At 50.5% G+C, this 27,663-nt stretch overlaps 1 protein-coding gene across 4 annotated transcripts in view; it reads left to right on the forward strand.

Moving 5' to 3' along the window:
- CLSTN1 (calsyntenin 1) overlaps nt 1-27,663 on the forward strand; it is a 171,630-nt gene that overhangs the window by 58,048 nt on the left and 85,919 nt on the right. For 2 of the 4 annotated variants that reach the window (XM_075328272.1, XM_075328273.1), the window contains 7 exons: nt 8,398-8,606; nt 11,788-11,937; nt 12,108-12,293; nt 12,982-13,230; nt 21,603-21,724; nt 25,505-25,667; nt 27,164-27,214. In XM_075328272.1, the coding sequence (XP_075184387.1) occupies nt 8,398-8,606; nt 11,788-11,937; nt 12,108-12,293; nt 12,982-13,230; nt 21,603-21,724; nt 25,505-25,667; nt 27,164-27,214 (1,130 nt within the window). The remainder of the gene's footprint in view (nt 1-8,397; nt 8,607-11,787; nt 11,938-12,107; nt 12,294-12,981; nt 13,231-21,602; nt 21,725-25,504; nt 25,668-27,163; nt 27,215-27,663) is intronic. The other 2 variants (XM_075328274.1, XM_075328275.1) reach the window with 1 other exon arrangement.

The raw sequence follows: 27,663 nt of genomic DNA on the forward strand, positions 1-27,663 counted from the left end.
TTCATCGGTATGAAAAGGATTTGCATTTGCTAGATCTGGTGAGAGCACTCAGAATCTACATTTCCCGCACGGCGCCCCTGCGCCGCTCGGATGCACTCTTTGTCCTTGTCGCTGGTAAGCGCAAAGGGTCGCAGGCTTCCAAAGCCACCCTGGCTCGATGGATCAAAGAACCAATTCTTGAAGCCTACCGTTCTGCTGGGCTTCCGGTTCCATCAGGGCTGAAGGCCCATTCTGCCAGAGCCGTGGGTGCGTCCTGGGCATTACGACACCAGGCTACGGCTCAACAGGTGTGCCAGGCAGCTACCTGGTCGAGTCTGCACACTTTCACCAAACATTATCAGGTGCATACCTATGCTTCGGCGGACGCCAGCCTAGGTAGAAGAGTCCTGCAGGCGGCAGTTGCCTCCCCGTAGGGGAAGGCTGTCTTTGCAGCTCTAACATGAGGTATTTCTTTACCCACCCAGGGACTGCTTTTGGACGTCCCAATCGTCTGGGTCTCCCAATGGAGCGCCGAAGAAGAAGGGAATTTTGTTACTTACCGTAAATTCCTTTTCTTCTAGCTCCTATTGGGAGACCCAGCACCCGCCCTGTTGTCCTTCGGGATTGTTGGTTTTTTCGGGTACACATGTTGTTCATGTTGAACGGTTTTCAGTTCTCCGATGTTACTTCGGAGTGAATTTGTTTAAACCAGTTATTGGCTTTCCTCCTTCTTGCTTTTGCACTAAAACTGAGCAGCCCGTGATCCCACGGGGGGTGTATAGCCAGAAGGGGAGGGGCCTTACACTTTTTAGTGTAATGCTTTGTGTGGCCTCCGGAGGCAGTGCTATACACCCCAATCGTCTGGGTCTCCCAATAGGAGCTAGAAGAAAAGGAATTTACGGTAAGTAACAAAATTCCCTTCTTTACAGTGTTTCAGTGCGTTTTTGGCTGCGTTTTGCTGCGTTTTTTTCCAATGCATTGCATGGGTGAAAGAAGGGAATTTTGTTACTTACCGTAAATTCCTTTTCTTCTAGCTCTTATTGGGAGACCCAGACAATTGGGTGTATAGCTACTGCCTCCGGAGGCCACACAAAGTATTACACTAAAAAGTGTAAGGCCCCTCCCCTTCTGGCTATACACCCCCCGTGGAATCACGGGTTCTCCAGTTTTAGTGCCAAAGCAAGAAGGAGGAAAGCCAATAACTGGTTTAAACAAATTAACTCCGAATAACATCGGAGAACTGACAAACCGTTCAACATGAACAACATGTGTACCCGCAAACAAAACCAAAAATCCCGAAGGACAACAGGGCGGGTGCTGGGTCTCCCAATAAGAGCTAGAAGAAAAGGAATTTACGGTAAGTAACAAAATTCCCTTCTTCTTCAGCGCTCTATTGGGAGACCCAGACAATTGGGACGTTCAAAAGCTGTCCCTGGGTGGGTAAAGAAAAACCTCTTGTCAGAGCTGCAAGACAGCGCCCCCCTACTGGGAAGCCACCGCCGCCTGCAGGACTCTTCTACCTAGGCTGGCATCCGCCGAAGCATAGGTATGCACCTGATAATGTTTGGTGAAAGTGTGCAGACTGGACCAGGTAGCTGCCTGGCACACCTGTTGAGCCGTAGCCTGGTGGCGTAATGCCCAGGACGCACCCACGGCTCTGGTTGAATGGGCCTTCAGCCCTGATGGAACCGGAAGTCCAGCCGAACGGTAGGCTTCCAGAATTGGTTCTTTGATCCATCGAGCCAGGGTGGCTTTAGAAGCCTGCAATCCCTTGCGCGGACCAGCAACAAGGACAAAAAGTGCCTCGGAGCGGCGCAAGGGCGCCGTGCGGGAGATGTAGATTCTGATTGCTCTGACCAGATCTAACAAATGCAAATCCTTTTCATACCGGTAAACCGGATGAGGACAGAAAGAAGGTAAGCAAATGTCCTGATTTAGATGGAAATCAGATACTATTTTAGGAAGAAATTCTGGAGTGGGGCGCAAAACCACCTTGTCCTGGTGGACCACCAGGAAAGGAGCCTTGGATGACAGTGCTGCCAGCTCAGACACTCTCCGAAGAGACGTGATCGCCACTAGAAACACCACTTTCTGTGACAGGCGAGAAAAGGAAACCTCTTTCAAAGGCTCGAAAGGCGGCTTCTGTAGAGCAACTAGTACCCTATTCAGATCCCATGGATCTAACGGCCGCCTGTACGGGGGTACAATATGACAAACCCCCTGTAGAAACGTGCGCACCTTAGACAGACGCGCCAGATGCTTCTGAAAAAACACTGATAGTGCCGAGACTTGCCCTTTAAGTGAGCCAAGCGACAAGCCTTTTTCTAACCCCGATTGTAGGAAGGAAAGAAGAGTAGGCAATGCAAATGGCCAGGGAGACACTCCCTGAGCAGAGCACCATGATAAGAAAATCTTCCACGTCCTGTGGTAGATCTTGGCAGACGTGGGCTTCCTAGCCTGCCTCATGGTAGCAACAACTCCTTGAGACAATCCTGCACACGCTAGGATCCAGGATTCAATGGCCACACAGTCAGGTTCAGGGCAGCAGAATTCTGATGGAAAAACGGCCCTTGGGACAGTAAGTCTGGCCGGTCTGGAAGTGACCACGGTCGGCCGACCGTGAGATGCCACAGATCCGGGTACCACGATCTCCTCGGCCAGTCTGGGGCGACGAGTATGACGCGGGTGCAATCGGATCTGATCTTGCGCAACACTCTGGGCAAGAGTGCCAGAGGCGGGAATACATATGGGAGTCGGAACTGCGACCAATCTTGGACCAAGGCGTCTGCCGCCAGAGCCCTTTGATCGCGCGACCGCGCCATGAATGCCGGGACCTTGTGGTTGTGCCGAGACGCCATGAGGTCGACGTCCGGCACCCCCCACCGGCGACAGATTTCCTGAAACACGTCCGGGTGAAGGGACCATTCCCCTGCGTCTATCCCTTGGCGACTGAGGAAGTCTGCTTCCCAGTTTTCTACGCCCGGGATGTGTACCGCGGATATGGTGGATGCTGTGTCCTCCACCCACGTCAGAATCCGCCTGACTTCCTGGAAGGCTTGCCGACTGCGCGTCCCTCCTTGGTGGTTGATGTATGCCACCGCTGTGGAGTTGTCCGACTGGATTCGGATCTGCCTTCCTTCCAGCCACTGCTGGAAGGCTAGAAGTGCCAGATACACTGCTCTGATCTCCAGAACATTGATCTGCAGGGTGGACTCTTGCTGAGTCCACGTCCCCTGAGCCCTGTGGTGGAGAAAGACTGCTCCCCACCCTGACAGACTCGCGTCTGTCGTGACCACTGCCCAGGATGGAGGTAGGAAGGATCTTCCCTGTGACAATGAGTTGGGCAGAAGCCACCATTGCAGAGAGTCCTTGGCCGCCTGAGAAAGGGAGACTTCTCTGTCCAGGGATGTCGACTTCCCGTCCCATTGGCGAAGAATGTCCCATTGAAGAGGACGCAGATGAAACTGCGCAAAGGGAACTGCTTCCATGGCTGCCACCATCTTCCCTAGGAAGTGCATGAGGCGCCTCAAGGAGTGCGACTGGCCCTGAAGAAGCGACCGCACCCCTATCTGTAGTGACCTCTGCTTGGTCAGCGGAAGCTTCACTATCGCTGATAGAGTATGGAACTCCATGCCAAGAAACGTTAGAGACTGAGTTGGTGACAGATTTGACTTTGCAAAGTTGATGATCCACCCGAAAGACTGGAGAGTCTCCAGCGTAACATTCAGGCTGAGTTGGCATGCCTCCTGAGAAGGTGCCTTGACAAGTAGATCGTCCAGATAAGGGATCACGGAGTGTCCCTGGGAGTGCAAGACTGCTACCACTGCCGCCATGACTTTGGTGAAAACCCGTGGGGCTGTCGCCAGACCGAATGGCAGAGCTACGAACTGAAGATGTTCGTCTCCTATTACCAAACGTAGAAAACGTTGGTGCTCTGTAGCAATTGGTACGTGGAGATACGCATCCTTGATGTCTATTGATGCCAGAAAATCTCCTTGAGACATTGACGCAATGACAGACCGGAGGGATTCCATCCGGAACCTCCTGGCGTTCACATGCTTGTTGAGCCTTTTTAGGTCCAGAACAGGACGGAAGGAGCCGTCCTTTTTTGGAACCACAAAGAGATTGGAGTAAAACCCTCGCCCTCGTTCCTGAGGGGGGACAGGGATTACCACTCCTTCTGCTCTTAGTGAGCTCACCGCCTGCAGAAGGGCATCCGCTCGGTCGGGATGTGGGGAGGTTCTGAAGAACCGAGGTGGAGGACGGGAACTGAACTCGATTCTGTACCCGCGCGACAAAATGTCTGTCACCCACCGGTCTTTGACCAGTGACAGCCAAATGCCGCAAAAACGGGAAAGCCTGCCACCGACCGAGGATGCGGAGGGAGGCGGCTGAAAGTCATGATGAAGCCGCTTTGGAAACGGTTCCTCCGTTTGCTTTCTTGGGTCGTGAGTGAGCCCGCCATGAATCAGAGCTCCTTTGTTCTTTCTGCGTCCCTTTGAATGAGGAAAATTGGGCCTTGCCTGAGCCTCGAAAGGGCCGAGACCTCGGCTGCCACTTTTTCTGCTGAGGTTTGTTTGATCTGGGCTGGGGTAAGGACGAGTCTTTACCCTTGGACTGTTTGATGATTTCAGCGAGCTGCTCGCCAAACAGTCTATCTCCAGATAATGGCAAGTTGGTTAAACATTTTTTGGAACTAGCGTCTGCTTTCCAGTCCTTTAACCACAATGCTCTGCGCAACACTACGGAGTTGGCGGACGCCAACGACGTACGGCTCGTAGATTCCAGAACCGCGTTGATAGCGTAGGTCGCAAACGCAGACATTTGTGAGGTTAGGGTCGACACCTTTGGCACTGCTGGCTGCATGACAGCCTCTACCTGTGCCAACCCAGCTGAAATAGCTTGGAGTGCCCACACGGCCGCGAATGCAGGGGCAAACGACGCGCCGATAGTTTCATAGATAGACTTCAACCAAAGGTCCATCTGTCTGTCGTTGGCGTCTTTAAGTGAAGCGCCATCCTCTACCGCGACTATAGATTTTGCCGCAAGCTTGGCAATAGGGGGATCCACTTTTGGACACTGGGTCCAGCGTTTGATCACGTCAGGGGAAAATGGATAACGTGTATCCCTAGCGCGTCTGGAAAAACGCTTGTATGGCTGAGCGTGGTGTTTCTGGATAGATTCTCTGAAGTCAGAGTGGTCTAAAAAGGCACTCAATTTACGCTTGGGATACAAGAAATGGAATTTCTCCTGCTGTGCAGCAGCTTCCTCTGCTGAGGGAGCTGGGGGAGAAATATCCAACGCACTATTGATGGCCGAAATAAGGTCATTGACCATAGCGTCACCATCAGGGGTATCCAAATTGAGAGTGGTCTCATGGTCCGAAACCTGACCACTTTCTTCAGTCTCATCATAGAGAGACTCATCCCTGTGAGACCCTGAACAATGTGATGATGTGGAGGGTCTGTCTAAGCGAGCTTGCTTGGGCTGGCTGGGGCCGTCATCTGAGTCAGAGCCATCAGCCTGTGATACATGAGAGCCCCTTGAAGTACAGACTCGCTCCAATTGAGGGGGACCAGGGGGCAAGGACACAGCCGTGTCCGGAGCCTGAGTAATTGGCCTGGTTTGCAAGGCCTCAAGGATTTTTGTCATAGTGACAGCCATCTGACCAGCCAAAACTGCAAAATCTGTCCCTGTTACTGGGGCAGGACTTACAGGCGTCTCTGCCTGGGTTACTACTGCCACCTCCGGCTGACGAAGCGTTACAGGCACGGAACATTGCACACAATGGTGGTCAGTGGAGCCTGCCGGTAGATCAGTCCCACAAACAGTACAGACAGTGTACACAGCCCGCGCCTTGGGACCCTTGCGTTTTGTGGAGGACATGTTGCTGTCTCCTCAGCGCAATATGGGGTCTATAGCCAAGAAGCGCCCTACAGTGCAAATATATATACAATATCTATATGGCACCAGAAGAAAGTACACAAATAGAATCACTGTGGCACAAGAGGGGCTTTCAGCCTGCTTACCGCCCGCCTCAGAGCGGGTGTGTGGCCGCCAGACGCCCTGTCTGAGTCTCCCAGAGCCTGCCTGCCTGTCCCCAGCCGGACCGCATGAATAATGGCTGCCGGCGTCCTGTGAGGAAGAGGGGCGGCTCTGGGCGTTCCTAAACGAAGAGCGGGAAAGCGTGCTCTCACTGTGCCTCGTGAGGGGGCTGGAGCATGTAAATCAAGCTCCAGCCCCCGGCGCTGGCCATTGCACAGCGTCTCTCCTCCGCCCTGATTGACAGGGCGGAGGCGGGAACGAAGCGGCGCTAGGCCGCAAAAGCCGGGAAGTAAAGTTAGGAGCGCCGCCGCCGTAAAAGCGCGGTCGGCGCTCTGTCCCCGGCGCCTGACAGATGCAGGGCCATGTCCCTGACTGTACCAATGCTCGACATCCATCAGGTTCGTTCTGGGTCTGTGGATGGAGCCCGGCCTCAGGGCTTTGTGGCCGGAAGGATCCCACTTCCACAGAGCCCTCCAGGGGGATGTGGAAGGAAAAACAGCATGTGGGGCTCCAGCCTCTGTACCAGCAATAGGTACCTCAACCTTTCAAGCACCATCTGGTGAGAAGGGAGCATGCTGGGGACACTATATGTGCCCACTTTTCTTCCATCCGAGTAGTTAGCAGCTACTGCTGACTACACACCGTGGAGCTATGCGTGGATGTATGACCTCCTTCACACACAAAGCTAAAACTGGAGAACCCGTGATTCCACGGGGGGTGTATAGCCAGAAGGGGAGGGGCCTTACACTTTTTAGTGTAATACTTTGTGTGGCCTCCGGAGGCAGTAGCTATACACCCAATTGTCTGGGTCTCCCAATAGAGCGCTGAAGAAAACACAGTAAAACGCAGGAAAGAATTGACATATCCATTTTATTATTTTTTTTTAGTTCAAAAACGCAGCTAAAAAAAAAGCTGTGTGCGGACAGCAAAAATGAAAAGTCATAGACTTTGCTGGGGAAGCAAAGTCATGCAGTTTTGAGCCCAAAAATGCACAAAAAGGCAGTGAAAAACGCTCAGTGCGCCGTGAGTGGCGTTTTTGGGCTCAAAACTGCATGACTTCTCTTCCCCAGGCAAGTCTATGACTTTTCATTTTTGCTGTCTGCACACATCTTATTTTTTTTTTTTTTAGCTGCGTTTTTGAGCTAAAAAGTAAAAATGGACTTGTCAATTCTTTTCTGCGTTTTACTGCGGTTTTCACACATGCAATGCATTAGAAAAACGCAGCATAAATGCAGTGCTCAAAAATGCAGCCAAAAACGCACCGAAACGCGGTAAAAACGCATGCGTTTTTGACCGGTGTGTTTTTGTCGTGGGTGTGTTTTTGCGAACAAAAACGCAGCGTAAAAAAAACCGGCTCAGTGCGCACATAGCCTTAGGCAGCCATTGTCATGATCCACCAAGAACCTCTGTAAGAAAAGGCTCCGTGTTATCACAACTGCTGCCCCCAAACTGAACGGCCTGCTAGAAGACCCCTATGAATTAGTGGGGACCTCAGGATCCACCATATTGGGCACAGGCAGGAGAAAACTTATGAAGTCAGCCAAGTAAAATTAGCTGCTTTCCCATATCAGCTGGCTGCCTACATGTCAGCCTTGGAGGTAGCCCCCCATGGTGCAGCCCACCTCTGCAGCTACCAGCGGGGCAGGTTGCTGACATTCACCGGCATAGATTTCTCTTTCCATCCATGGAAGGGTCCTCACCGCGGCCCCTTCCCTCACTGTAAAATAAAGTGGCCATACATAATTAATGCAGGACGTGATGCTGATATTTCAGCAGCTGCTATAAAACCTGTCGTGTGTCATTAATGTTTAAAAGGTCGTTTTTCTGAAGCACGTAAAGTAATTTATGCACATAATTCACTACATGGTTCTGCTACTTCAGTTTGTCGCACCGGTGTTGTCTGTCTGTCGTTTGCGTTACTGGCATGTCCGTCCATTAAATAACGGGACCATTAAACTGCCCGAAATACACCGAGATCAAACCAAATCTGTCTCTATGTTGATTGCTGTTAAAAGGTCTCTAAGGCGCCCCCAAATTCTGATATGCCATGAATAGTAGTGGACTGGCTGCTGGGGCCATCAGCAATCTGTGCTGGGTGCAGCCATTATTTTTGCATTCCCTATAGTAACACCCCTTTGCCACAGACGGGCACCATCGTGCATTGCCGCATTATTTACGTGTTGCATTGCTCCATGTAGAAAGATTGTGACTGTATTTATAGCACCTGGCCTTCAGTCGTACCAGTGAGATGTCGTGTAAGAGGGACCCCCCCCGAGACCCGGGCCCCGGAGGCTCTTTTCCACTTATTAGACGTCCTGCATTAAGTTCTTGTGCAGCTGATCTCATCACAACACTGTCATTACCTCGCTGCAGAGCAACCGTGCACATCCAAGTGAACGACGTGAATGAGTACGCGCCAGTGTTTAAGGAGAAGTCCTACAAGGCCACTGTCATCGAGGGAAAGAAATACGACAATATCCTGAAGGTGGAGGCTGTGGATGCCGACTGCTCCCCTCAGTTCAGCCAGATCTGCAGCTATGAAATTGTCACGCCTGACGTCCCCTTCACTGTTGACAAAGATGGTAAGTGCCGATCGCCAGCTCTAGTTTTCACTTCTTCCAGGTCTCCGTGCCTTTACTCTGCCGTTAGTTCGGTTGTGGATCTGCTTTGATTCGCAGAACCAAACTAATGTGAGACAGAGTAGTCCTGTAATGATGATCTACTGCTGATTAATCAGTGATTTTATCAAAACTATAGCTGTACTACCCGGCTTCACCCGGGTTAATAACTGCTGTTAACAAAATAGAATGTATTAACAACAATGTATTCTGCACACAAACACCACAAAACAAATAGATATAAATGTAATTATGTCTGTCTCCCCCTCTGTATATATCTCTCAGTCTCTCTCTCTATATCTCTTTGTCTGTCTGTCTCTTTCCCTGTCTGTCTCTGACTGTCTCTGTCTCTTTCTCCGTCTGTCTCTATCTCTTTCCCTGTCTGTCTATCTGCACTTTCTCTGTCTGTCTCTTTCCCTGTCTGTCTCTTTCCCTCTCTTTCCCTGTCTGTCTCTTTCCCTGTGTCTGTCTCTTTGTCTGTGTCTGTCTCTTACCCTGTCTCTCTTTCCCTCTATTTCCCAGTCTGTCTCTTTCCCTGTCAGTCTGTCTCTTTCCCTGTCAGTCTGTCTCTTTCCCTGTCAGTCTGTCTCTTTCCCTGTCAGTCTGTCTCTTTCCCTGTCAGTCTGTCTCTTTGTGTCTGTCTCTTTGTGTCTGTCTCTTACCCTGTCTGTGTCTGTCTCTTACCCTGGCTGCATTGTGACACGCCAACATTCCATATAAGGGCGTGGCTGCGCATTCTTCTGAAGTTCTGGCTGCACTGTGGCTCCCAGCTCCATTCGCTTTAATGGAGGCAGGTTTTTTGGTGAATAACTGTAAAGCGCGGGGTTAAAATTTCCCCTCAAAACATAGCCTATGACGCTCTCGGGGTCCAGAAGTGTGAGTGTGCAAAATTTTGTGGCTGTAGCTGCGATGGTGCAGATGCCAATCCCGGACATACATACATACATACACACACACATGCATACACACATTCAGCTTTATATATTAGATAGTAAGCAGCCCAGTAAGTGACACATCACTGGAATCGCTGTACCTACATTGTGCTGCTCTAAGATTAGGTGCCAAAAACCTGGTGACAGATTCCCTTTAATAGATGGGCGTCTTCACATCAGGATCCTTATCTTTTGGCCAGAGCCGGGAGCGGGTACAACAGCGTCCTTGTCCGGGGACCCGTCCTGCCTGCACTGCACATGCAGCAAATGTTAATGCACCCTTCTTACAAGTAGGGGTTGTCCAAAGCGGAAAACCCCTTTATTATGTAGTGCCCCTAGGACTAAGCTACTGGAAAACCTTGGCTTAATTGAGTCAGGCCGCCGATTAAAAGAAAACAAAAAGCAACAGGAAATCCCCAGCCCTTTAAACTTTGATAATCTTGGGTATATATGAATGTGAGCTGCACTTGTTTCCTTAATCTTTATGTAGATATTGCTCTAATTTATATGAGCCATGTATTCATCTAAGAACACTTACCATCTCCGTGCTAAACTCCCTTCCACCGCTGCAAATTGTGGGCCTGTGTGCTGCATGTTACAGTGCATTTACACAGCCGATAGTAGGGAATACTGCCAGGAACACTCGCTTCCCAGTAATCTGTCACTATACACAGACTGATAATCACACAATGAATGACCAACACGCTCTGGTGACATGTTCTGCATCGTTCTCGGCAGCTCATCGTCCTTAGTGGAGCGTATGTGCTGCCGAGCACAATGATCTGCTGCGTGCACAGAACAGTCGTGTTAACCATCGTTCTGTGCGCATGGAAGTGGGGTTGGTTTGTGTAAACCAGTTAGGCTGGGTTCACATGTCCTGTAGTCATCCGTAATCACCGATCCATTAGAGATCCGTTTGCAAAAAAGCTCTGCAAAGTCAACGTTTTTATCCATTGTTAAATATCGGACTTTTGCCGATCTGTTTTTAACACGTGGAGTTTATGGACAACGGATCCGTTAACAGATTACTATTTATCTTCCATTTGTAAGAGATCCGTTAAAAAAGCAAGTACAACGGATGGATAAATAGCAATTCTGTTGTCCATAGACTCTCATGTTAAAAAAACAGATCCAGTAGTTTCCCAATAGGTCTGTCCTAACAGATGACTACAGGACATGGGAACTTAGCCTTATTAAATTAAGCTCCAGAATCCATTAACCCCTTGTGTAGTAGATTCTTCATTGTCAGGGATAATTGCACGCGCCGTGCTAAGAAAATTACAGAACACATCCATCCCTCTTGATTGTATTAAATTAGCCCGGAAAAATGGGGAGCGATACGACGAGGAGCTACATGAGGGCCGGCGGGGATTTTTGGAACAAGTGGAGAGCACCATGTCCTGGACGGTACATACTTCTTGTTAGGCCTTTATTTCTTCTATGATTTCCGGTGCTAGATGACACAATCACTATATCACTTCATCTCTAGGGCTGAGCGGATCCGGACTGTAAAAGTCGATACACGCGGCTGCGGGCTGAGAATACCAGCCTCCAGCCGGCTTTATCTTGGCTGGGGATGAAAATTAGGGGGAACTGCACGTCGTTTTTTTGTTGTTTTTTTTCTTAATTATTTATTTAAATTAAAAAAAAAAGCCGCATGTGTTTTCTCTTAGGCCGGAGTTACACTTTCGAAGGACTCCCGCGAGTCAGACATCGCATCACCGGCACAGCCGCGCACACTTCTGAAAGGAGCGTGCATGTGTTTCTGTGTAAATGTACGCTCACCATACTGACCCACGGACACTTGCACTGCTTTCCCCGCCCACTGGCCGTCCTGCCGCATGTGATTGGTTGCCGTCAGCTGCCACTCGGTGGGGGCGCGTCTAACTGCAACCAATTACATGCGCCGGTGGGCGGGCAAAACAATGAATATTGAATTGTCAGCTCCGGAAGGGAAAAGCGCGACCTGGAAGGAGTTTGCCGCCATGACACAGCCTAGGTGAGTACACCGCATGCGCTCCTACCCCTGTATCCCTTCCACAAACATTTTTAATCTCCGGATTCTGGTCCCATCGACTTATATGCGCACCGGATCCAGAACGGATCAGACTTTTTTATTTTGGTTTTTTTTTTTTTTTAAATCTGGCAGTGATCCGCCGGTCCCGGATTTTGGCTAGTTCGATCAACTCTATTCATCTCCTGTTCTCCCTCAGGTTACATCAAGAACACAGAGAAGCTGAATTATGGAAAAGAGCGTCAGTATAAGCTCACGGTCACCGCCTATGACTGCGGGAAGAAGCGGGCGAGTGAGGACATCCTGGTCAAGATCAACATTAAACCAACCTGTAAAGCCAGCTGGCAAGGTGGGCGATCTCCCCGCAGTCAAGGATTGCACTTGTGGTTTTAAGCACTTGGCACAATCTTGTTGTTCGAACACTAAAATGAGAAATCGGAACATTGCTGCGCCGACGTCCTGCAAAAACGGAGGATATCCGGGTCGGTACTATGAGCAGTGTGTTTGGTTTTGCTGCAGGTTGGAGTAAGAGGATAGAGTATGAGCCGGGCACTGGGTCGCTGGCTCTGTTCCCTGGGATGCATCTGGAGACGTGCGATGAGCCCATCACATCCATTCAAGCCACCGTACAACTGGAAACCAGTCACATCGGCAAGGGCTGCGATCGGGATACCTACTCGGAGAAGTCCATACACCGGCTATGCGGTAAGAGCCAGAATTTGCGCTGTTATTAATTTTAGGGTCGGATTAGAAAATTCCAGGTGGAGTTGAAATCTTGTGTTGTCTACAGATAGGGCCGCAGGGTTGTTGTAAATATCGTGCCAGTCTGCAAATTGCTGAAGCTCCCTGGGCTCGACACATTGCAGATGGGTGCAGGATCGACCTTTGCATGCACTATTCTAATTAATTTTATTCATTTTTATAGCACTATTACTTCCACAGCGCTTTACATACATTGGCAACACTGTCCCCATTGGGGCTCACAATCTAGAGTCCCTATCTGTATGTCTTTGGAGTGTGGGAGGAAACCGGAGAACCCGGAGGAAACCCACACAGACACGGGGAGAACATACAAACTCCTTGCAGATGGTGTCCTTGGTGGGATTCGAACCCAGGACCCCAGCGCTGCAAGACTGCAGTGCTAACCAGTGAGCCACCACAAGACTGCAGTGCTAACCACTGAGCCACCACAAGACTGCAGTGCTAACCACTGAGCCACCACAAGACTTCAGTGCTAACCATTGAGCCACCACAAGACTGCAGTGCTAACCACTGAGCCACCACAAGACTGCAGTGCTAACCACTGAGCCACCACAAGACTTCAATACGATTGAGATGTGACGTAGAAATTGCCGTTTACTATTTTATGAATGTATTTATTTTTATATTGCAGGCGCCTCCTCCAGCACCGCAGAGCTGCTGCCTCCTCCCAGTACTGCGGCCAACTGGACCGTGGGGCTGTCCACCGACAACGGCCACGACAGCGACCAGGTGTTTGAGTTTAATGGCACACAAGCTGTCAAGGTTCCCGATGGGATAGTAACGGCCGACCTGAAGGAGCCATTTGTCATATCCGTGTGGATGAGGCACGGACCGGGGGGACGCGACAAGGAGACGATCCTGTGCAATTCTGACAAGACAGGTACTGGACCCCCCTTTATCGGGAGTGTCGTTCTGACCCCCTGTATACGATAGCTGTAATCGGGAGCGTCGTTCTGACCCCCTGTATACGATAGCTGTAATCAGGAGTGTCGTTCTGACCCCCTGTATACGATAGCTGTAATCAGGAGTGTCGTTCTGACCCCCTGTATACGATAGCTGTAATCGGGAGTGTCGTTCTGACCCCCTGTATACGATAGCTGTAATCAGGAGTGTCGTTCTGACCCCCTGTATACGATAGCTGTAATCGGGAGTGTCGTTCTGACCCCCTGTATACGATAGCTGTAATCAGGAGTGTCGTTCTGACCCCCTGTATACGATAGCTGTAATCGGGAGTGTCGTTCTGACCCCCTGTATACGATAGCTGTAATCAGGAGTGTCGTTCTGACCCCCTGTATACGATAGCTGTAATCGGGAGTGTCGTTCTGACCCCCTGTATACGATAGCTGTTAGGCTACTTTCACACATCAGTTTTCTGTATTCAGGCACAGTCCTTTTTTTTCCTGATCCAACGGATCCTGAAAAAAAAGTGAAAACCGTATCCACCGGATCCGTTTTTTTAACGGATCCGTTATGCCGGATCCGTTAAAAAACGGATCCGGTGGATACGGTTTGCATCCGTTTTTGCATCCTTTTCGTCCGTTTTTTGGCTGGATCCGTTTTGTTAATTACATTGGAGCATGCTCAGTTTAGAAAAACGGATCCGGCGGCCGCATCCGTTTTTTACCGCATTACGCCGGATCCGGCGTCCATAGGCTTCTATTGTAAAACACGCCGTATCGCGCCGGATCCGGCGCGATGCGTTTTTTTTGCCGGACAAAAAAACGTTGCAAGCTACGTTGCCTCCGGCCGCCGCATTAACTAATTTTGCCGCATCCGGAAAAAAACGGATGCAACGCAAAGCCATCCGGTACAATCCGGTAACAATGCAAGTCTATGGGGAAAAAACGGATGCGGTACTGGATCCGTTTTACCCGTTTTTTTCCGGATTGAACCTGATGGCAAAAAACTGATGTGTGAAAGTAGCCTAATCGGGAGTGTCGTTCTGACCCCCTGTATACGATAGCTGTAATCGGGAGTGTCGTTCTGACCCCCTGTATACGATAGCTGTAATCGGGAGTGTCGTTCTGACCCCCTGTATACGATAGCTGTAATCAGGAGTGTCGTTCTGACCCCCTGTATACGATAGCTGTAATCAGGAGTGTCGTTCTGACCCCCTGTATACGATAGCTGTAATCAGGAGTGTCGTTCTGCGTTAGGTACAGATCACAGGAACATATGTACAACCTATATCAGTATTTCATGCTCCGGGCGGTTTCTGCCGTCTGTGATTGTCTGAGACTTGTAGTTCTGAAATTCTAGAGCTCCAATGTCTCCTGTGATGGAGGAAGCCCATGCAGCCCCTCCGCCTGCCCCTCTGCAGCCCCTCCGCCTGCCCCTCCGCAGCCCCTCCGCCTGCCCATGGTAACCTCATATCGTAGTAATGTATTTGCTCCGGCTTATTGATGTGTCGTATAGCATGGATTGATTTCTGTTTCCATGACGAGTTGCTCGCATCAGAGGCCTGGATACTGCAATGCAGCAACTATCTGGGTGACATTATATCTGCCAGCAAGCAGACTTATTGACTAGTTCTTACATTTGCAGAACAAATCCCCCCCCACCCCCCAATAGCACCATGTACATGGCTGTGAGTAACATAAGGCTGCTTCTGTCACTAATAAGGCTGTGACGTCTGAGTCAGGAGCCGTCTGATCTTACACTCCGCGCTGTATTGCTGGTTTAGCTTGTGCACCATGTAGCGGCATACGTGGGCGGATAGAAAGCGGCTTATTATCTGCAGCGCCGGCTCTGTGCATCAGAAGGCCGGATACCTCCTCAGTTCTGCTCCCACCTGAGCCGCTGCACAGAGGAGGCATTGATCTCATGGCTCATTAACGGAGGAGCACAGAGGCCCGTTGTCTGTGGGAAGCGAAATGTGACCCGATGCGATCCCTGCCCTCCATTAATAGACTTCATCATTATTTTTTTTTTTTTTTACTAAAAATAAGGAAATTGAGCTATGTTTGTGTCTCTGTGGGATATCGGCTGCAGGAGACTCCGTCCTAGGAAAGTATTTTTCTTCTTTTTCCAAGATTTAGAGTAAACGCCCCCCACCTCCTGCCCCTGAAAGGTGATTGACATGAGGCAAATAGCTTCTATCAAGAAGCCGCCATAAAATGTTGTTTTCTCCAACGACTTGATTATCCCTTAATTACTCATCACTACTTGCCTTATCCTGAATCATCCGGTGTATTGTATTCCAGGCTGCATTGATAGTTTTCCAGGCAGATCTTTAACAACAAGGTGATCGCCAGAGGCCAGTATACAAGTAATGGCCGTAAAACGGCTCCAAAATGGGTTTTTCCTACATCCGGTAATTTAAAGGGATATTAATTTTAAAGTTCATTTTAATCAGTAGATCTTGGAATAATAATAATTTCCACAATTGGATGTGTTTTAAGGAAAATGGTCCCGTGCTGAGATAATCTTATATGTGTGTCCCTGCTGTGTAATGGAGGTGTCTGACCGTACAGGGACATGGTCTGATCATACCACATCTCCTGGGCAGGGGAGGTCGCAAAACAGTATAGAGATACAACAGCATGGGATCATAGATGATTCTTTCTGTGAGGTAAAACATTTCCCTGTCTATTTTAAAAAAAATGTTTTACCTCACAAAAAGAATCATCTGTGATCTTATGCTGTAATGTCTGTATACTCTTTTGTGATCCCGTGCTGTAGTGTCTGTATACTCTTTGGTGATCCCGTGCTGTAGTGTCTGTATACTCTTTGGTGATCCCGTGCTGTAGTGTCTGTATACTGTTTTGTGATCCCGTGCTGTAATGTCTGTATACTGTTTTGCCTCCTCCCCGGCCCAGGAGATGTGGTGCGATCATACCATGTCCTGTATGGTCAGACACCTCCATTACACAGTACACAGCAGGAACACATATATAAGATTATCTCAGCACAGGAATATTATTTTCTTTATCGTTCCTATGGGAGACCCAGATATTGGGTGTATAGCTTCTGCCTCCGGAGGACACACAAAGTACTACACTAAAAAGTGTAGCTCCTCCCTCTGAGCATATACACCCCCTGGATAACCAGATCTAGCCAGTTCATTGCTTTGTGTTCAGGAGGCATACATCCACACATGCATTCTCATCTGATTTTTCATTTTTGGAAAGAGTTTGAAGAAAAGCGGGTCCAAGTCTGGACCCCCGGCATGTCCCTTCTCACCCCACTGTGTCGGCGGTGTTGTTAAGGTTGATTCCAAGGCTGGAGCCTTACATGCCGCGCTCCTTCACCATCCCTCGGGCTCTGGCTTGAAGTGGGAGCCAGCACGGTTCTCCCTGCTTTGCAGGAGACCGGTCTCCATCCGCAGCCCTTCAGGATCCTGCTGGACGGAGCACTCATCACCAGGGACTTGGAACCCTGCGTCTCAGCAAGCTAAGTACCTGAGACGTTTATATTCGGGGGGTCCCGGTACTTTATTATGGTGGGAGAGTGTGCTGTGTAACTTTTCTGACATTTCAGGCCGGTTCTCTGGTTGTCGCCTGAGAACGGCGCCGATGGTGCCTGCGCGCCGACCGCATCACTTAAATTTAGGCCCCGGCTTCGCCTGAGGCCTACTTTCGATTTCACTGCCCTCGCATGTCAATCATGCAGAGGGACAGTGCGGCTCCGCCCAGCGGCCGTTCGGCACAGGGGAGGGACACTCCTCTCTGAGTACATGTCCCCTCCCCTGTAAGTCTCCTTGGCCCTCCAGATCCCGCTCTCAGAGCAGGTGCCGCCCCCTCTCCTCGCTCCGGCGCCATTTTCTCAGCGTTTTTCTCTGGATCAGCGCTTGCTGCAGCATCCCTGCTAAGCTGCTTGGGGGTTCGGGCTGTGGGATCTGGAGGGCACACAAACGGTCTGGTAAGCCACAACCTCCGGTTGTGGACCTTTTTATATACTCTCTGGGGGTCATTCTGGCTCAGAGCCCCCACTCCAGCAGCATGTCTCACACGAGGAGCAAGGCTGCAAGGCTGTACTCAATATGCACTGCATGTAAGCTCGTGCTGCCTGAACCGAGCACATATCCACATTGTGATGCCTGCTCTAACCTGACAATGCCTCAGCCTGGAATCGCACCCCCAGTGGTCCCTCCGGCTGCTCCAGTCCCTGTGGCTGAACCCCCGGCTTGGGTAGAATCCTTCTCTAGGTCAATCTCCCAGTCTTTTGCCGACTCCATGGGACAGCTGTCCAGGACTTTGCTGAACATGCATCAGCCCCCTTCACAGGGTGCCTCTGCTGCTAGGGCTCTCTCAGCGGAGCTCACAGAGGATTCTTCATCTGGTCCCAGACCCTGTCCTCCTAAGAGGAGACGCAGTGCTCCCTCTCCTTCCTCGTCCCGCGGCTCTGATTCAAGAGCTGACTCGCAGGACGAGGAGGATGCCTTTACTGGGGGCTCGGAGGCTACCTCCATGTGCCCCATTGATCTGTCCGAAAGTGACTCAGATGCTAGTGATTTGATTGCGTCCATTAACTCTGTACTGGATCTCAATCCGCCAGTATCAGAGGAGCAACCCTCTCTGGCAGAAAAGCACCAGTTTACCTCGCCTAAGAGGACAAGGAGTGTGTTCTTTAACCACTCCAGTTTTCAGGCCACTGTGACCAAGCCCAGGGCCTGTCCTGACAAACGCTTCCCAAAGCGTGGTTCTGATGACCGTTTTCCCTTTCCACCTGAGGTGGTCAAGGAGTGGGCTCATTCACCAAAGGTAGACCCTCCGGTGTCTAGAATCTCAGCCCGGACAGTTGTATCAGTGGCTGATGGCACCTCCCTTAAGGATTCCACTGACCGCCAGGTTGACCTTCTGGCCAAATCTGTATATAAGGCGGCAGGGGCCTCGTTCTCCCCATCTTTTGCAGCAGTGTGGTCTCTCAAAGCCATCTCTGCTTCTCTAGAGGAGAAGAAAAATCTGTGGAAAGAGAAGCGCAATAGGGTCTTACCCCGGTATATAGGGGTCTGAAATGAGCAATCCTACTCACCAAAGATGGTTTTGAAAGTCACAACTCCTATGCAAGCATGTAGCTCCAATCACGGCAGCGGTCCCCAAAATGGCAGACAACAGAGAACAGTAGAGAAGGGTTTCAATACCGCGCCAATGATCGACAATCCGGGAGTGTCAGATTAATGTTTCTTTATTTCATGCACAGGTCAGGTCAACGCGTTTCAAGAGGCTCCGCTCTCTTCATCAGGACAAGCTGGCTAAAAACATCAAATCTCTTAGAGATTTGATGTTTTTAGCCAGCTTGTCCTGATGAAGAGAGCGGAGCCTCTTGAAACGCGTTGACCTGACCTGTGCATGAAATAAAGAAACATTAATCTGACACTCCCGGATTGTCGATCATTGGCGCGGTATTGAAACCCTTCTCTACTGTTCTCTGTTGTCTCTAGAGGAGATGCATTCCCTCACCAGGGAATCTATGCCCGAAATGGTTGCCTTAACTTCCCAAGCTTCGGCCTTTTCATCCTATGCCATGTCTGCAATGCTGGAGGCTTCTCACCGCACTGCGGTGGCTTTGGCTAATTCCCTCACTATCCGCAGGATCTTGTGGCTTCGAGAGTGGAAGGCAGATGCTTCTTCAAAGAAGTACCTTGCTGGGCTCCCTTTTGCTGGATCCAGGCTATTCGGTGAACAACTGGATGAAATTATTAAGGAAGCTACTGGCGGGAAGAGTACTTCCATGCCACAAACTAAAACCAGGAAACCTGCCCAGGGTAGGAACCAGTCGAGGTTTCGTTCCTTTCGTTCTTCCAACTGGTCATCCTCTAAGCCCTCGGCCTCGTCCACTAACTCAGCCAAGGACCAAAAACCCAACTAGCGCACAAAGGCGCGTCCACAGAAGACCGCAGGAGCTGCTGCCACTAAGGCAGCCTCCTCTTGACTATCTGGCCGCGCCAGCAACGTCCTTAGTCGGTGGCAGGCTCTCCCACTTTGGCGACGTGTGGTTTCAACACGTCTCCGATCAGTGGGTGCGGGATATCATCTCCCACGTGTTTCCCCCTCTAGCTCTCTTGCCCAGAGTTCTGCGCAAGATCAGAATGGAGGGCCGTCGGGTCATCCTCATTGCTCCGGACTGGCCCAGGCGAGCTTGGTACCCAGACCTGCTCCATCTGTCCGTAGAGGTGCCGTGGCATCTTCCGGACCGTCCAGACCTTCTCTCACAAGGTCCGTTTTTCCGCCAGAATTCTGCGGCTCTCAGATTGACGGCGTGGCTCTTGAGTCCTGGATCTTGACGGCTTCTGGTATTCCTCCTGAAGTCATCTCCACTATGACTCGGGCTCGGAAGTATTCCTCGGCCAAAATCTATCACAGGACCTGGAGAATTTTCCTGTCCTGGTGTCGCTCTTCCGGCCATGCTCCTTGGCCTTTTTCCTTGCCGACCCTTCTGTCTTTTCTACAGTCCGGTCTGCAGCTAGGACTATCCCTCAATTCCCTCAAGGGACAAGTCTCAGCTCTGTCAGTGTTGTTCCAGCGGCGTATCGCCCGGCTGGCTCAGGTGCGCACCTTCATGCAGGGCGCGTCTCACATCATTCCGCCTTACCGGCGGCCCTTGGATCCCTGGGACCTCAATCTGGTCCTCACGGCCTTGCAGAAACCCCCCTTTGAGCCTCTTAGGGAGGTTCCTTTGTCTCGTCTTTCACAGAAAATGGTCTTTCTAGTGGCCATAACTTCCCTCAGGAGAGTCTCTGATTTGGTTGCGCTCTCTTCGGAGTCACCTTTTTTGGTTTTTCATCAAGACAAGGTGGTTCTCCGTCCGACTCCGGACTTTCTCCCTAAGGTGGTTTCTCCTTTCCACCTTAACCAGGACATTTCCCTGCCTTCCTTTTGTCCGGCTCCTGTTCATCGCTTTGAAAAAGCGCTGCATACTCTGGATCTGGTGCGGGCGCTCCGGATCTATGTGTCTCGCACCGCTGCTCTTAGGCGGTGCACCTCTCTTTTTGCGCTGACCACAGGTCGGCGTAAGGGCCTCTCGGCTTCTAAGCCGACCTTAGCTCGTTGGATTAAGTCGGCCATTTCCGATGCCTACCAGTGTACTCAGGTGCCTCCCCCGCCGGGGATCAAGGCACACTCGACCAGAGCTGTCGGTGCCTCTTGGGCTTTCAGGCACCAGGCTACGGCTCAGCAGGTCTGTCAGGCTGCCACTTGGTCTAGTCTGCATACCTTTTCGAAGCACTACCAAGTGCATGCTCATGCTTCGGCAGATGCGAGCTTGGGCAGGCGCATCCTTCAGGCGGCTGTCGCCCATTTGTGAAGTTAGGCTCCGCCTACTTCTTAGTTTTCTGTTTATTCCCACCCAGGGACTGCTTTGAGACGTCCCATGGTCTGGGTCTCCCAAAGGAACGATGAAGAAAAAGAGAATTTTGTTACTTACCGTAAATTCTTTTTCTTATAGTTCCGTATTGGGAGACCCAGCACCCTCCCTGTTGCCTGTTGGCAGTTTCTTGTTCCGCGTGTTATCACCGGCTGTTGTCGTAGACAGAGGCTCCGGTTGTTCCGGTTCTTGCTCTGTCTTTACTTGTGGGTGGCTATTCTCCTTCAGCTTTTGCACTAAACTGGCTAGATCTGGTTATCCAGGGGGTGTATATGCTCAGAGGGAGGAGCTACACTTTTTAGTGTAGTACTTTGTGTGTCCTCCGGAGGCAGAAGCTATACACCCAATGTCTGGGTCTCCCAATACGGAACTATAAGAAAAAGAATTTACGGTAAGTAAACAAAATTCTCTTTTTTAAACACATCCAATTGTGGAAATTAATATTATTCCAAGATCTATTGATCAATAGGGTTCTCCACTACTAAGACAACCCCTTATTATTCCACGTTTCCCCCAGGTAAAATAATAAAGCCTATACTCGCCTCCTGTGCCGTCTCCCTTCCAGAGGTGCTGGGGCTCACATGGGGTTGTGACATCAGCGCTGGCTTCCTTCTCCCATCTTTTGGACCAAACGAGTTAATAAACGCAGTGAATAAATCCAGAGTGTAGAGCCGTATTCCCCAACTCCAGTCCTCCGGAGCCACCAACACATCATGTTTTCAGGGTTTCACAGGTGATAATGTAATCAGCGGCAGAGGTGATGATTCCAACACTTGTGCGATGCTAAGGAAACCCAGAAAACATGCCCGGTTGGTGGCCGCTGAGGACTGGAGTTGGGGAACGCTGGTGCAGAATGAAGTGATAACCTGACGTATGGTCAGACCCGAGCTCCTCGATGTTCACAGATCTGCTCCCGTTTGACCCCGTTGACTTTTGCTTCCCGTCTAGATATGAATCGGCACCATTACTCTCTCTACGTTCACAACTGTAAGCTGGGATTCCTGTTCCGACAAGAACCCACCGAGGAGAAATCCTACAAACCCGCAGAGTTTCACTGGAAGTTAAACCAGGTAGGAGGCCTTTGTTATGTCTTCTGCTCCTCCTCGCAGGTCCTCCGGATGTGGAGATGTGCGAGGCGGCAGCGAGCTGTCTGCTGACACGTTATTCACTGTTCTAGGGTCACATAGTGCAATGTATTATTGGATCGCTCCAAGACCGATCCCTGGAGACAATGTTAATTACTAAAATGACCCCTATTAGCCGAGGGGAAAATCACCAGGACCGCCGGAAACGTCTAATTGGTGACCGAATGTCTCCCGACTGCAGCCTGGAATCAATGGGCAAAACGTCACCACCATCAGATCCCTCCGCAGCTCTGGAAGCAATGAGCAAACCGTCACCACCATCAGATCCCTCCGCAGCTCTGGAATCAATGAGCAAAACGTCACCACTATCAGATCCCTCCGCAGCTCTGGAAGCACTGAGCAAAACGTCACCACCATCAGATCCCTCCGCAGCTCTGGAAGCACTGAGCAAAACGTCACCACCATCAGATCCCTCCACAGCTCTGGAAGCAATGAGCAAAACGTCACCACCATCAGATCCCTCCGCAGCTCTGGAAGCAATGAGCAAAACGTCACCACCATCAGATCCCTCCGCAGCTCTGGAAGCAATGACCTAACCACCACCACCATCAGATCCCTCCGCAGCTCTGGAAGCAATGAGCAAACCATCACCACCATCAGATCCCTCCGCAGCTCTGGATGCAATGAGCAAACCATCACCACCATCAGATCCCTCCGCAGCTCTGGAAGCACTGAGCAAACCATCACCACCATCAGATCCCTCCGCAGCTCTGGAAGCAATGAGCAAAACGTCACCACCATCAGATCCCTCCGCAGCTCTGGAAGCAATGAGCAAACCATCACCACCATCAGATCCCTCCGCAGCTCTGGAATTAATGAGCAAAACGTCACCACCATCAGATCCCTCCTCAGCTCTGGAAGCACTGAGCAAAACGTCACCACCATCAGATCCCTCCGCAGCTCTGGAAGCACTGAGCAAAACGTCACCACCATCAGATCCCTCCGCAGCTCTGGAAGCAATGAGCAAACCATCACCACCATCAGATCCCTCCGCAGCTCTGGAAGCAATGAGCAAAACGTCACCACCATCAGATCCCTCCGCAGCTCTGGAAGCAATGAGAAAAACTCAGATCCCTCCGCAGCTCTGGAAGCACTGAGCAAAACGTCACCACCATCAGATCCCTCCGCAGCTCTGGAAGCAATGAGCAAAACGTCACCACCATCAGATCCCTCCGCAGCTCTGGAAGCACTGAGCAAAACGTCACCACCATCAGATCCCTCCGCAGCTCTGGAAGCAATGAGCAAACCATCACCACCATCAGATCCCTCCGCAGCTCTGGAAGCAATGAGCAAACCATCACCACCATCAGATCCCTCCGCAGCTCTGGAAGCAATGAGCAAAACGTCACCACCATCAGATCCCTCCGCAGCTCTGGAAGCAATGAGCAAAACTCAGATCCCTCCGCAGCTCTGGAAGCACTGAGCAAAACGTCACCACCATCAGATCCCTCCGCAGCTCTGGAAGCAATGAGCAAAACGTCACCACCATCAGATCCCTCCGCAGCTCTGGAAGCAATGAGCAAAACGTCACCACCATCAGATCCCTCCGCAGCTCTGGAAGCACTGAGCAAAACGTCACCACCATCAGATCCCTCCGCAGCTCTGGAAGCATGCAGCGTGACTTCTGTCTGCCGTGAAGTTTTATTCTAGGAAATTTGTCATTTTCTGAAATTGAAGACTGGAGCAGTTAAAATAATTCTGAAAAACCCGTTTCCTTCCAGACTTAGTCGTGTATCTTCCGCTTCTGGAGCAGATTGCGGTGGGTGGTGCGGGTCGCTCGTACCGTGCAGCAAACACTTGTAGACAAGCCTCCTTGTCACATTGCAGAGCGCAGCTCCGAGGGAAAATACCAGGAATTCAGTGTCAGCTCAAGAGGCTCTTTGTCAATATTTGGAGAGGCCACACGGGCCCCTGCAGAGCTGCTCAATCACAGCAGACAGTGTGTGCAATGCAAACCCACCCACCGCTGTGCAATCACACGTATTGCATCCACTGGTAAACTAAGGCTATGTGCGCACAGTGTGTTTTTTGTGGCGTTTTTGCACATTTTTGTGCGTTTTTGGGCTCAATATTGCATGACTTTGCTTCCCCAGCAAAGCCTATGAGTTTTCATTTTTGCTGTCCGCACACAACTTATTTTTTAGCTGCGTTTTTGAGTTAAAAAAAAAAAAAAATGGTCATGTTAATTCTTTTCTGCGTTTTCCACCCATGCAGTGCATTGGAAAAACGCAGCAAAACGCAGCCAAAAACGCACCGAAACGCGGCAAAAACAAAAAAAAAAAATGCGTTTTTACCGATGCGTTTTTGCTGCAGGTGTGTTTTTTTGTGGCACAAAAACGCAGCGTCAAAAAAACCGCAGCGTGCGCACATAGCCTAACAGTGATTGTCAGGGCAAGAAGGAGTTAAGTAGCCAAAAAAGCAGGTTACTTATGTTGTCCGAAATCAAAGGATTAATTCTCATTTCCAATTAGTTGGTGAGGACATGAAGGAACTATTTTAGTGATTTATTGAGGGACACTGCAAAATCTGAGCCCCTGCGCCCACCACATAAGATGACACCAGTATTGTGTATGGTAGGTGAGGGGGGCTGCGGGAGGCTTGTTATTGGGGAACGCATCCACAGCGCAGGTCAATATCCGCAGCAAGAAGCACGGCAAAATGTAGGTGATTTGCTGCAATCAAATCCAAAGCAGAAAATCCGCCATGTAATCGCTTGGTAGGAACAAACACACAATTCTTGTTGCCCCCATTTCCTCTGTACATTGCGTCTCCTCCCTCGGTCCTGATATTTTTATGTCTGAATGCTCCGGGTTACACTATCCGCCCCAGGGGAGCCGCTGTCAGGAGCCAATGTGACCTTGTCCCGCTCCTCAGTGGCATCGGCTTGTACCGATCTAGACTTTGTGTCTTCAGTGTAATTAGATACCGGACCCTTCTGCCCGCTGTACCTGTCCCAATGGAGCTAATGTCGGCACTGAAGCTGGGGGTCACTTTGATTTTCGGTACTCTGCAGACTGTCTCACACCTACCTGCCTTTCCTGCATTGAAGACTGACGTACCAATCCCATTTCTCTCAATGTTTGGCTCAGTTAACTGCGGCTAATGTGACTCTTTATGGCAGCCGTTTTGGATCTCTTTTCTAAAGTATCGCAAAAACATGGTAGGAGTCCATGATTAGTGACCCCTGCAGCACGCGAGCCGGAGCGGAGCTGATGAACCGCAGGACGACAAAATAACGCTTTTTGATTGCCTCAATTAAGAGTGATTAAAGGATTTTTCCTCTGATCGGGTCCCGGGGTTTAGGTGACCCAAGTGAACGCTGACGGCTGAGGCCTGGTGGTCTGGCACCCCACGTCTGCAGCATAGTGACCCAGACCATACCCAAGTTAAATTCGGAAGACTGACTGCACATTTTTTTTCTGCGACCAGACAGCCCCTTTAAACAATTCACGTGACCATGTGACATCCTTGTGTTGTGTAAGATGATTGTGCAGAATGGCTCGTTGTATAGGATGCAGTGAGGATAGCCGGCTGTGCCCGGACATGAAGGAACGCTCTCCTGTACATGGAACCTCATCGTCTGCGCCTCGTGCTGTAATGTTGGGGGTCTGTGTGACTTTCATGTCTCTTTTATATTTTGTGCCCATACAAGACCTGGGCGGTGTGTAAGAAATGAACGACGTTCTCATGTGTTTGTATCCCCAGGCCTGTGACAAGGAATGGCATCACTATGTCCTGACCGTCGACCTTCCCACCGTCACGCTCTATGTGGATGGAGTTTCATACGATCCCTTCACCGTAACGGAGGATTACCCACTGCATCCCACTAAACTGGACACTCAGCTGGTGGTCGGCGCCTGCTGGCAAGGTAACGGTCCAGATAGTAACCTATATAGTAACCTATAGTGCTGATGACCGTGTGCACAAATCCGCTCCTAGAGCAATCAGTCCCGTCCTGCCCTCGTCCTGTCCCCGTCCTGCCATCGTCCTGCCCTGTCCTGCCCTCGTCCTGGCCGCGTCCTGCCCTCGTCCTGCCCACACTCCTGCACAGCCGGGCATCTGCACTTCAGCTCTTTTCTTACCTGGCCTTGCAGCGGTGTGAGCAGGACTTCATCAGGACAAAGTTTCGGCCTCTGAAAAATCAAGAACGTTCCCATTCAATGACAGCAAGCAGAGAGAAAATGTTGAGAAACTGAAATACAAAATACATAAGAAATTTGCAGAAGTTTTCTTCAGGCCAGAAACACACATCCGTTAAAAACACGCACGTGCCGCGAGACACATATTTTCCCTGCGTGTTGCTTGAGGTAAGTACGTGTCTCGGGTACGTGCGGTCCACGTGTGTTCTCCGTGTGCTATCCGCGATAGCACACAGAGAGCAGGTAATTTACATACTCACGTGGTCGGCGCTGCTGTCCAGGGTCCTGATCTTCGGCTCCAGCCCCGCCCACTCCCCGCTGACGCTGCTTCCGGCCGAGCGGAGGGGCGGAGATCAGCGCCCGGGACAGCACGCCCACCTCCTTTACACGCTCATAACGAGCGGCGGCCGGCAGGAACAGGTTGCAGCGGTAGAATCTGCGGGGCTGGTGGAGGTGAGTATTTGTTTTTTTTTATTTCAAAATTAATGACACGTGTTCTCCGGTGCGTGTCACACGGAACCGCAGCCACACTACATCCGTATGGTACGGGTGCGGGACGTGTGACATCCGTGCTGCCGGAGAATACGTGGACATGTCAGCGTGCAAAAATCACGGACACACGTTCCGTTCCAAAATACTTACGTGTGTCCATACAATAGTGAAAACATAGGTCCACGTGTCTCCGTGCTGCTGGTACGTGAAAAAAATGCCAAACACGTACCGGTGGCACGGATGTGTGTCGGAGGCCTCATCTGGTGAAAAAAAAGGAGTCCCTTAAAGGAATAGAAAATGCATAGATTATTATTAGGATCGGCCATTTATTGTCAGACTTTGGGGGTTCGATGTTCAGCACCTCCACTGACGCGATGATTGAAGCAGTGCCAAAAGCGATGGTGACGATGGGCTGTGCCTCCTGTAATCTCGGGGTGAAGCGGTGAGCGGCGTTGGATCTGGTACGGACAGACCCTTCAGTGCCCGCAATGAGTGAGGACACGTGGATGACAGGAGTTATTCATGGCGTCATTACCATGCACATCAGGGCACGTTGTGTCTGTGCCCGGTTCTGCGTCTGTGTATTCTGCAGAGGCCGCCGTATATCTACACCCGGACTCCCTCTGCCTCGTGTCCTTTTACCGCATTTACTGTCGTAACCTGATGTCAATGTGATGAATGTCCCTAACCCTGTGGTCACTTCCCCTGTTTGTCCTTCTTTACTTTTCTGCAGAGTTTTCAGGAAGTGGAAATGTCAGTGAGCCCATGCCCGAGAGCGATGCAGGTGGCCGCACTTCACCCCGTCCTCCTCCACCGCAGACATTTCACCTCATTCACACCCTGCATGAAAAGCAAAACTCATTTCTCACTTTAATTTCGGGGCTTGCTTCCTTCAGTTATTCTCGAGGCCTTTTTCTTTTTTCTCTCTCCCCTCACGTAACTCAGGAGCGATGCTAATATAATCCATTCTGTACGGGTAACATTGGTGGGAGAAATAACACGGGGTCACTATTTTATACACACATAGATCAATGCGGGGACACAGTAAAGACCATAGTACAAAGGCAAAGCAACCAACAGCCATCCTGCTGTAAGTCTGCCTGGGACTTGTGGTACCACGTGGCCAACATTCCCTTGCAAGTTATTTTAGCTACATTGTAGATTTTCTCCAAACAATGTAGCATCGTGCCGGAGGTAAAGCCACATCCGATCCAAGCATCGCTGGTGCTCGGA

The sequence above is a fragment of the Anomaloglossus baeobatrachus genome, chromosome 11, assembly GCF_048569485.1.
Source record: "Anomaloglossus baeobatrachus isolate aAnoBae1 chromosome 11, aAnoBae1.hap1, whole genome shotgun sequence".
NCBI classification, from domain to species: domain Eukaryota; kingdom Metazoa; phylum Chordata; class Amphibia; order Anura; family Aromobatidae; genus Anomaloglossus; species Anomaloglossus baeobatrachus.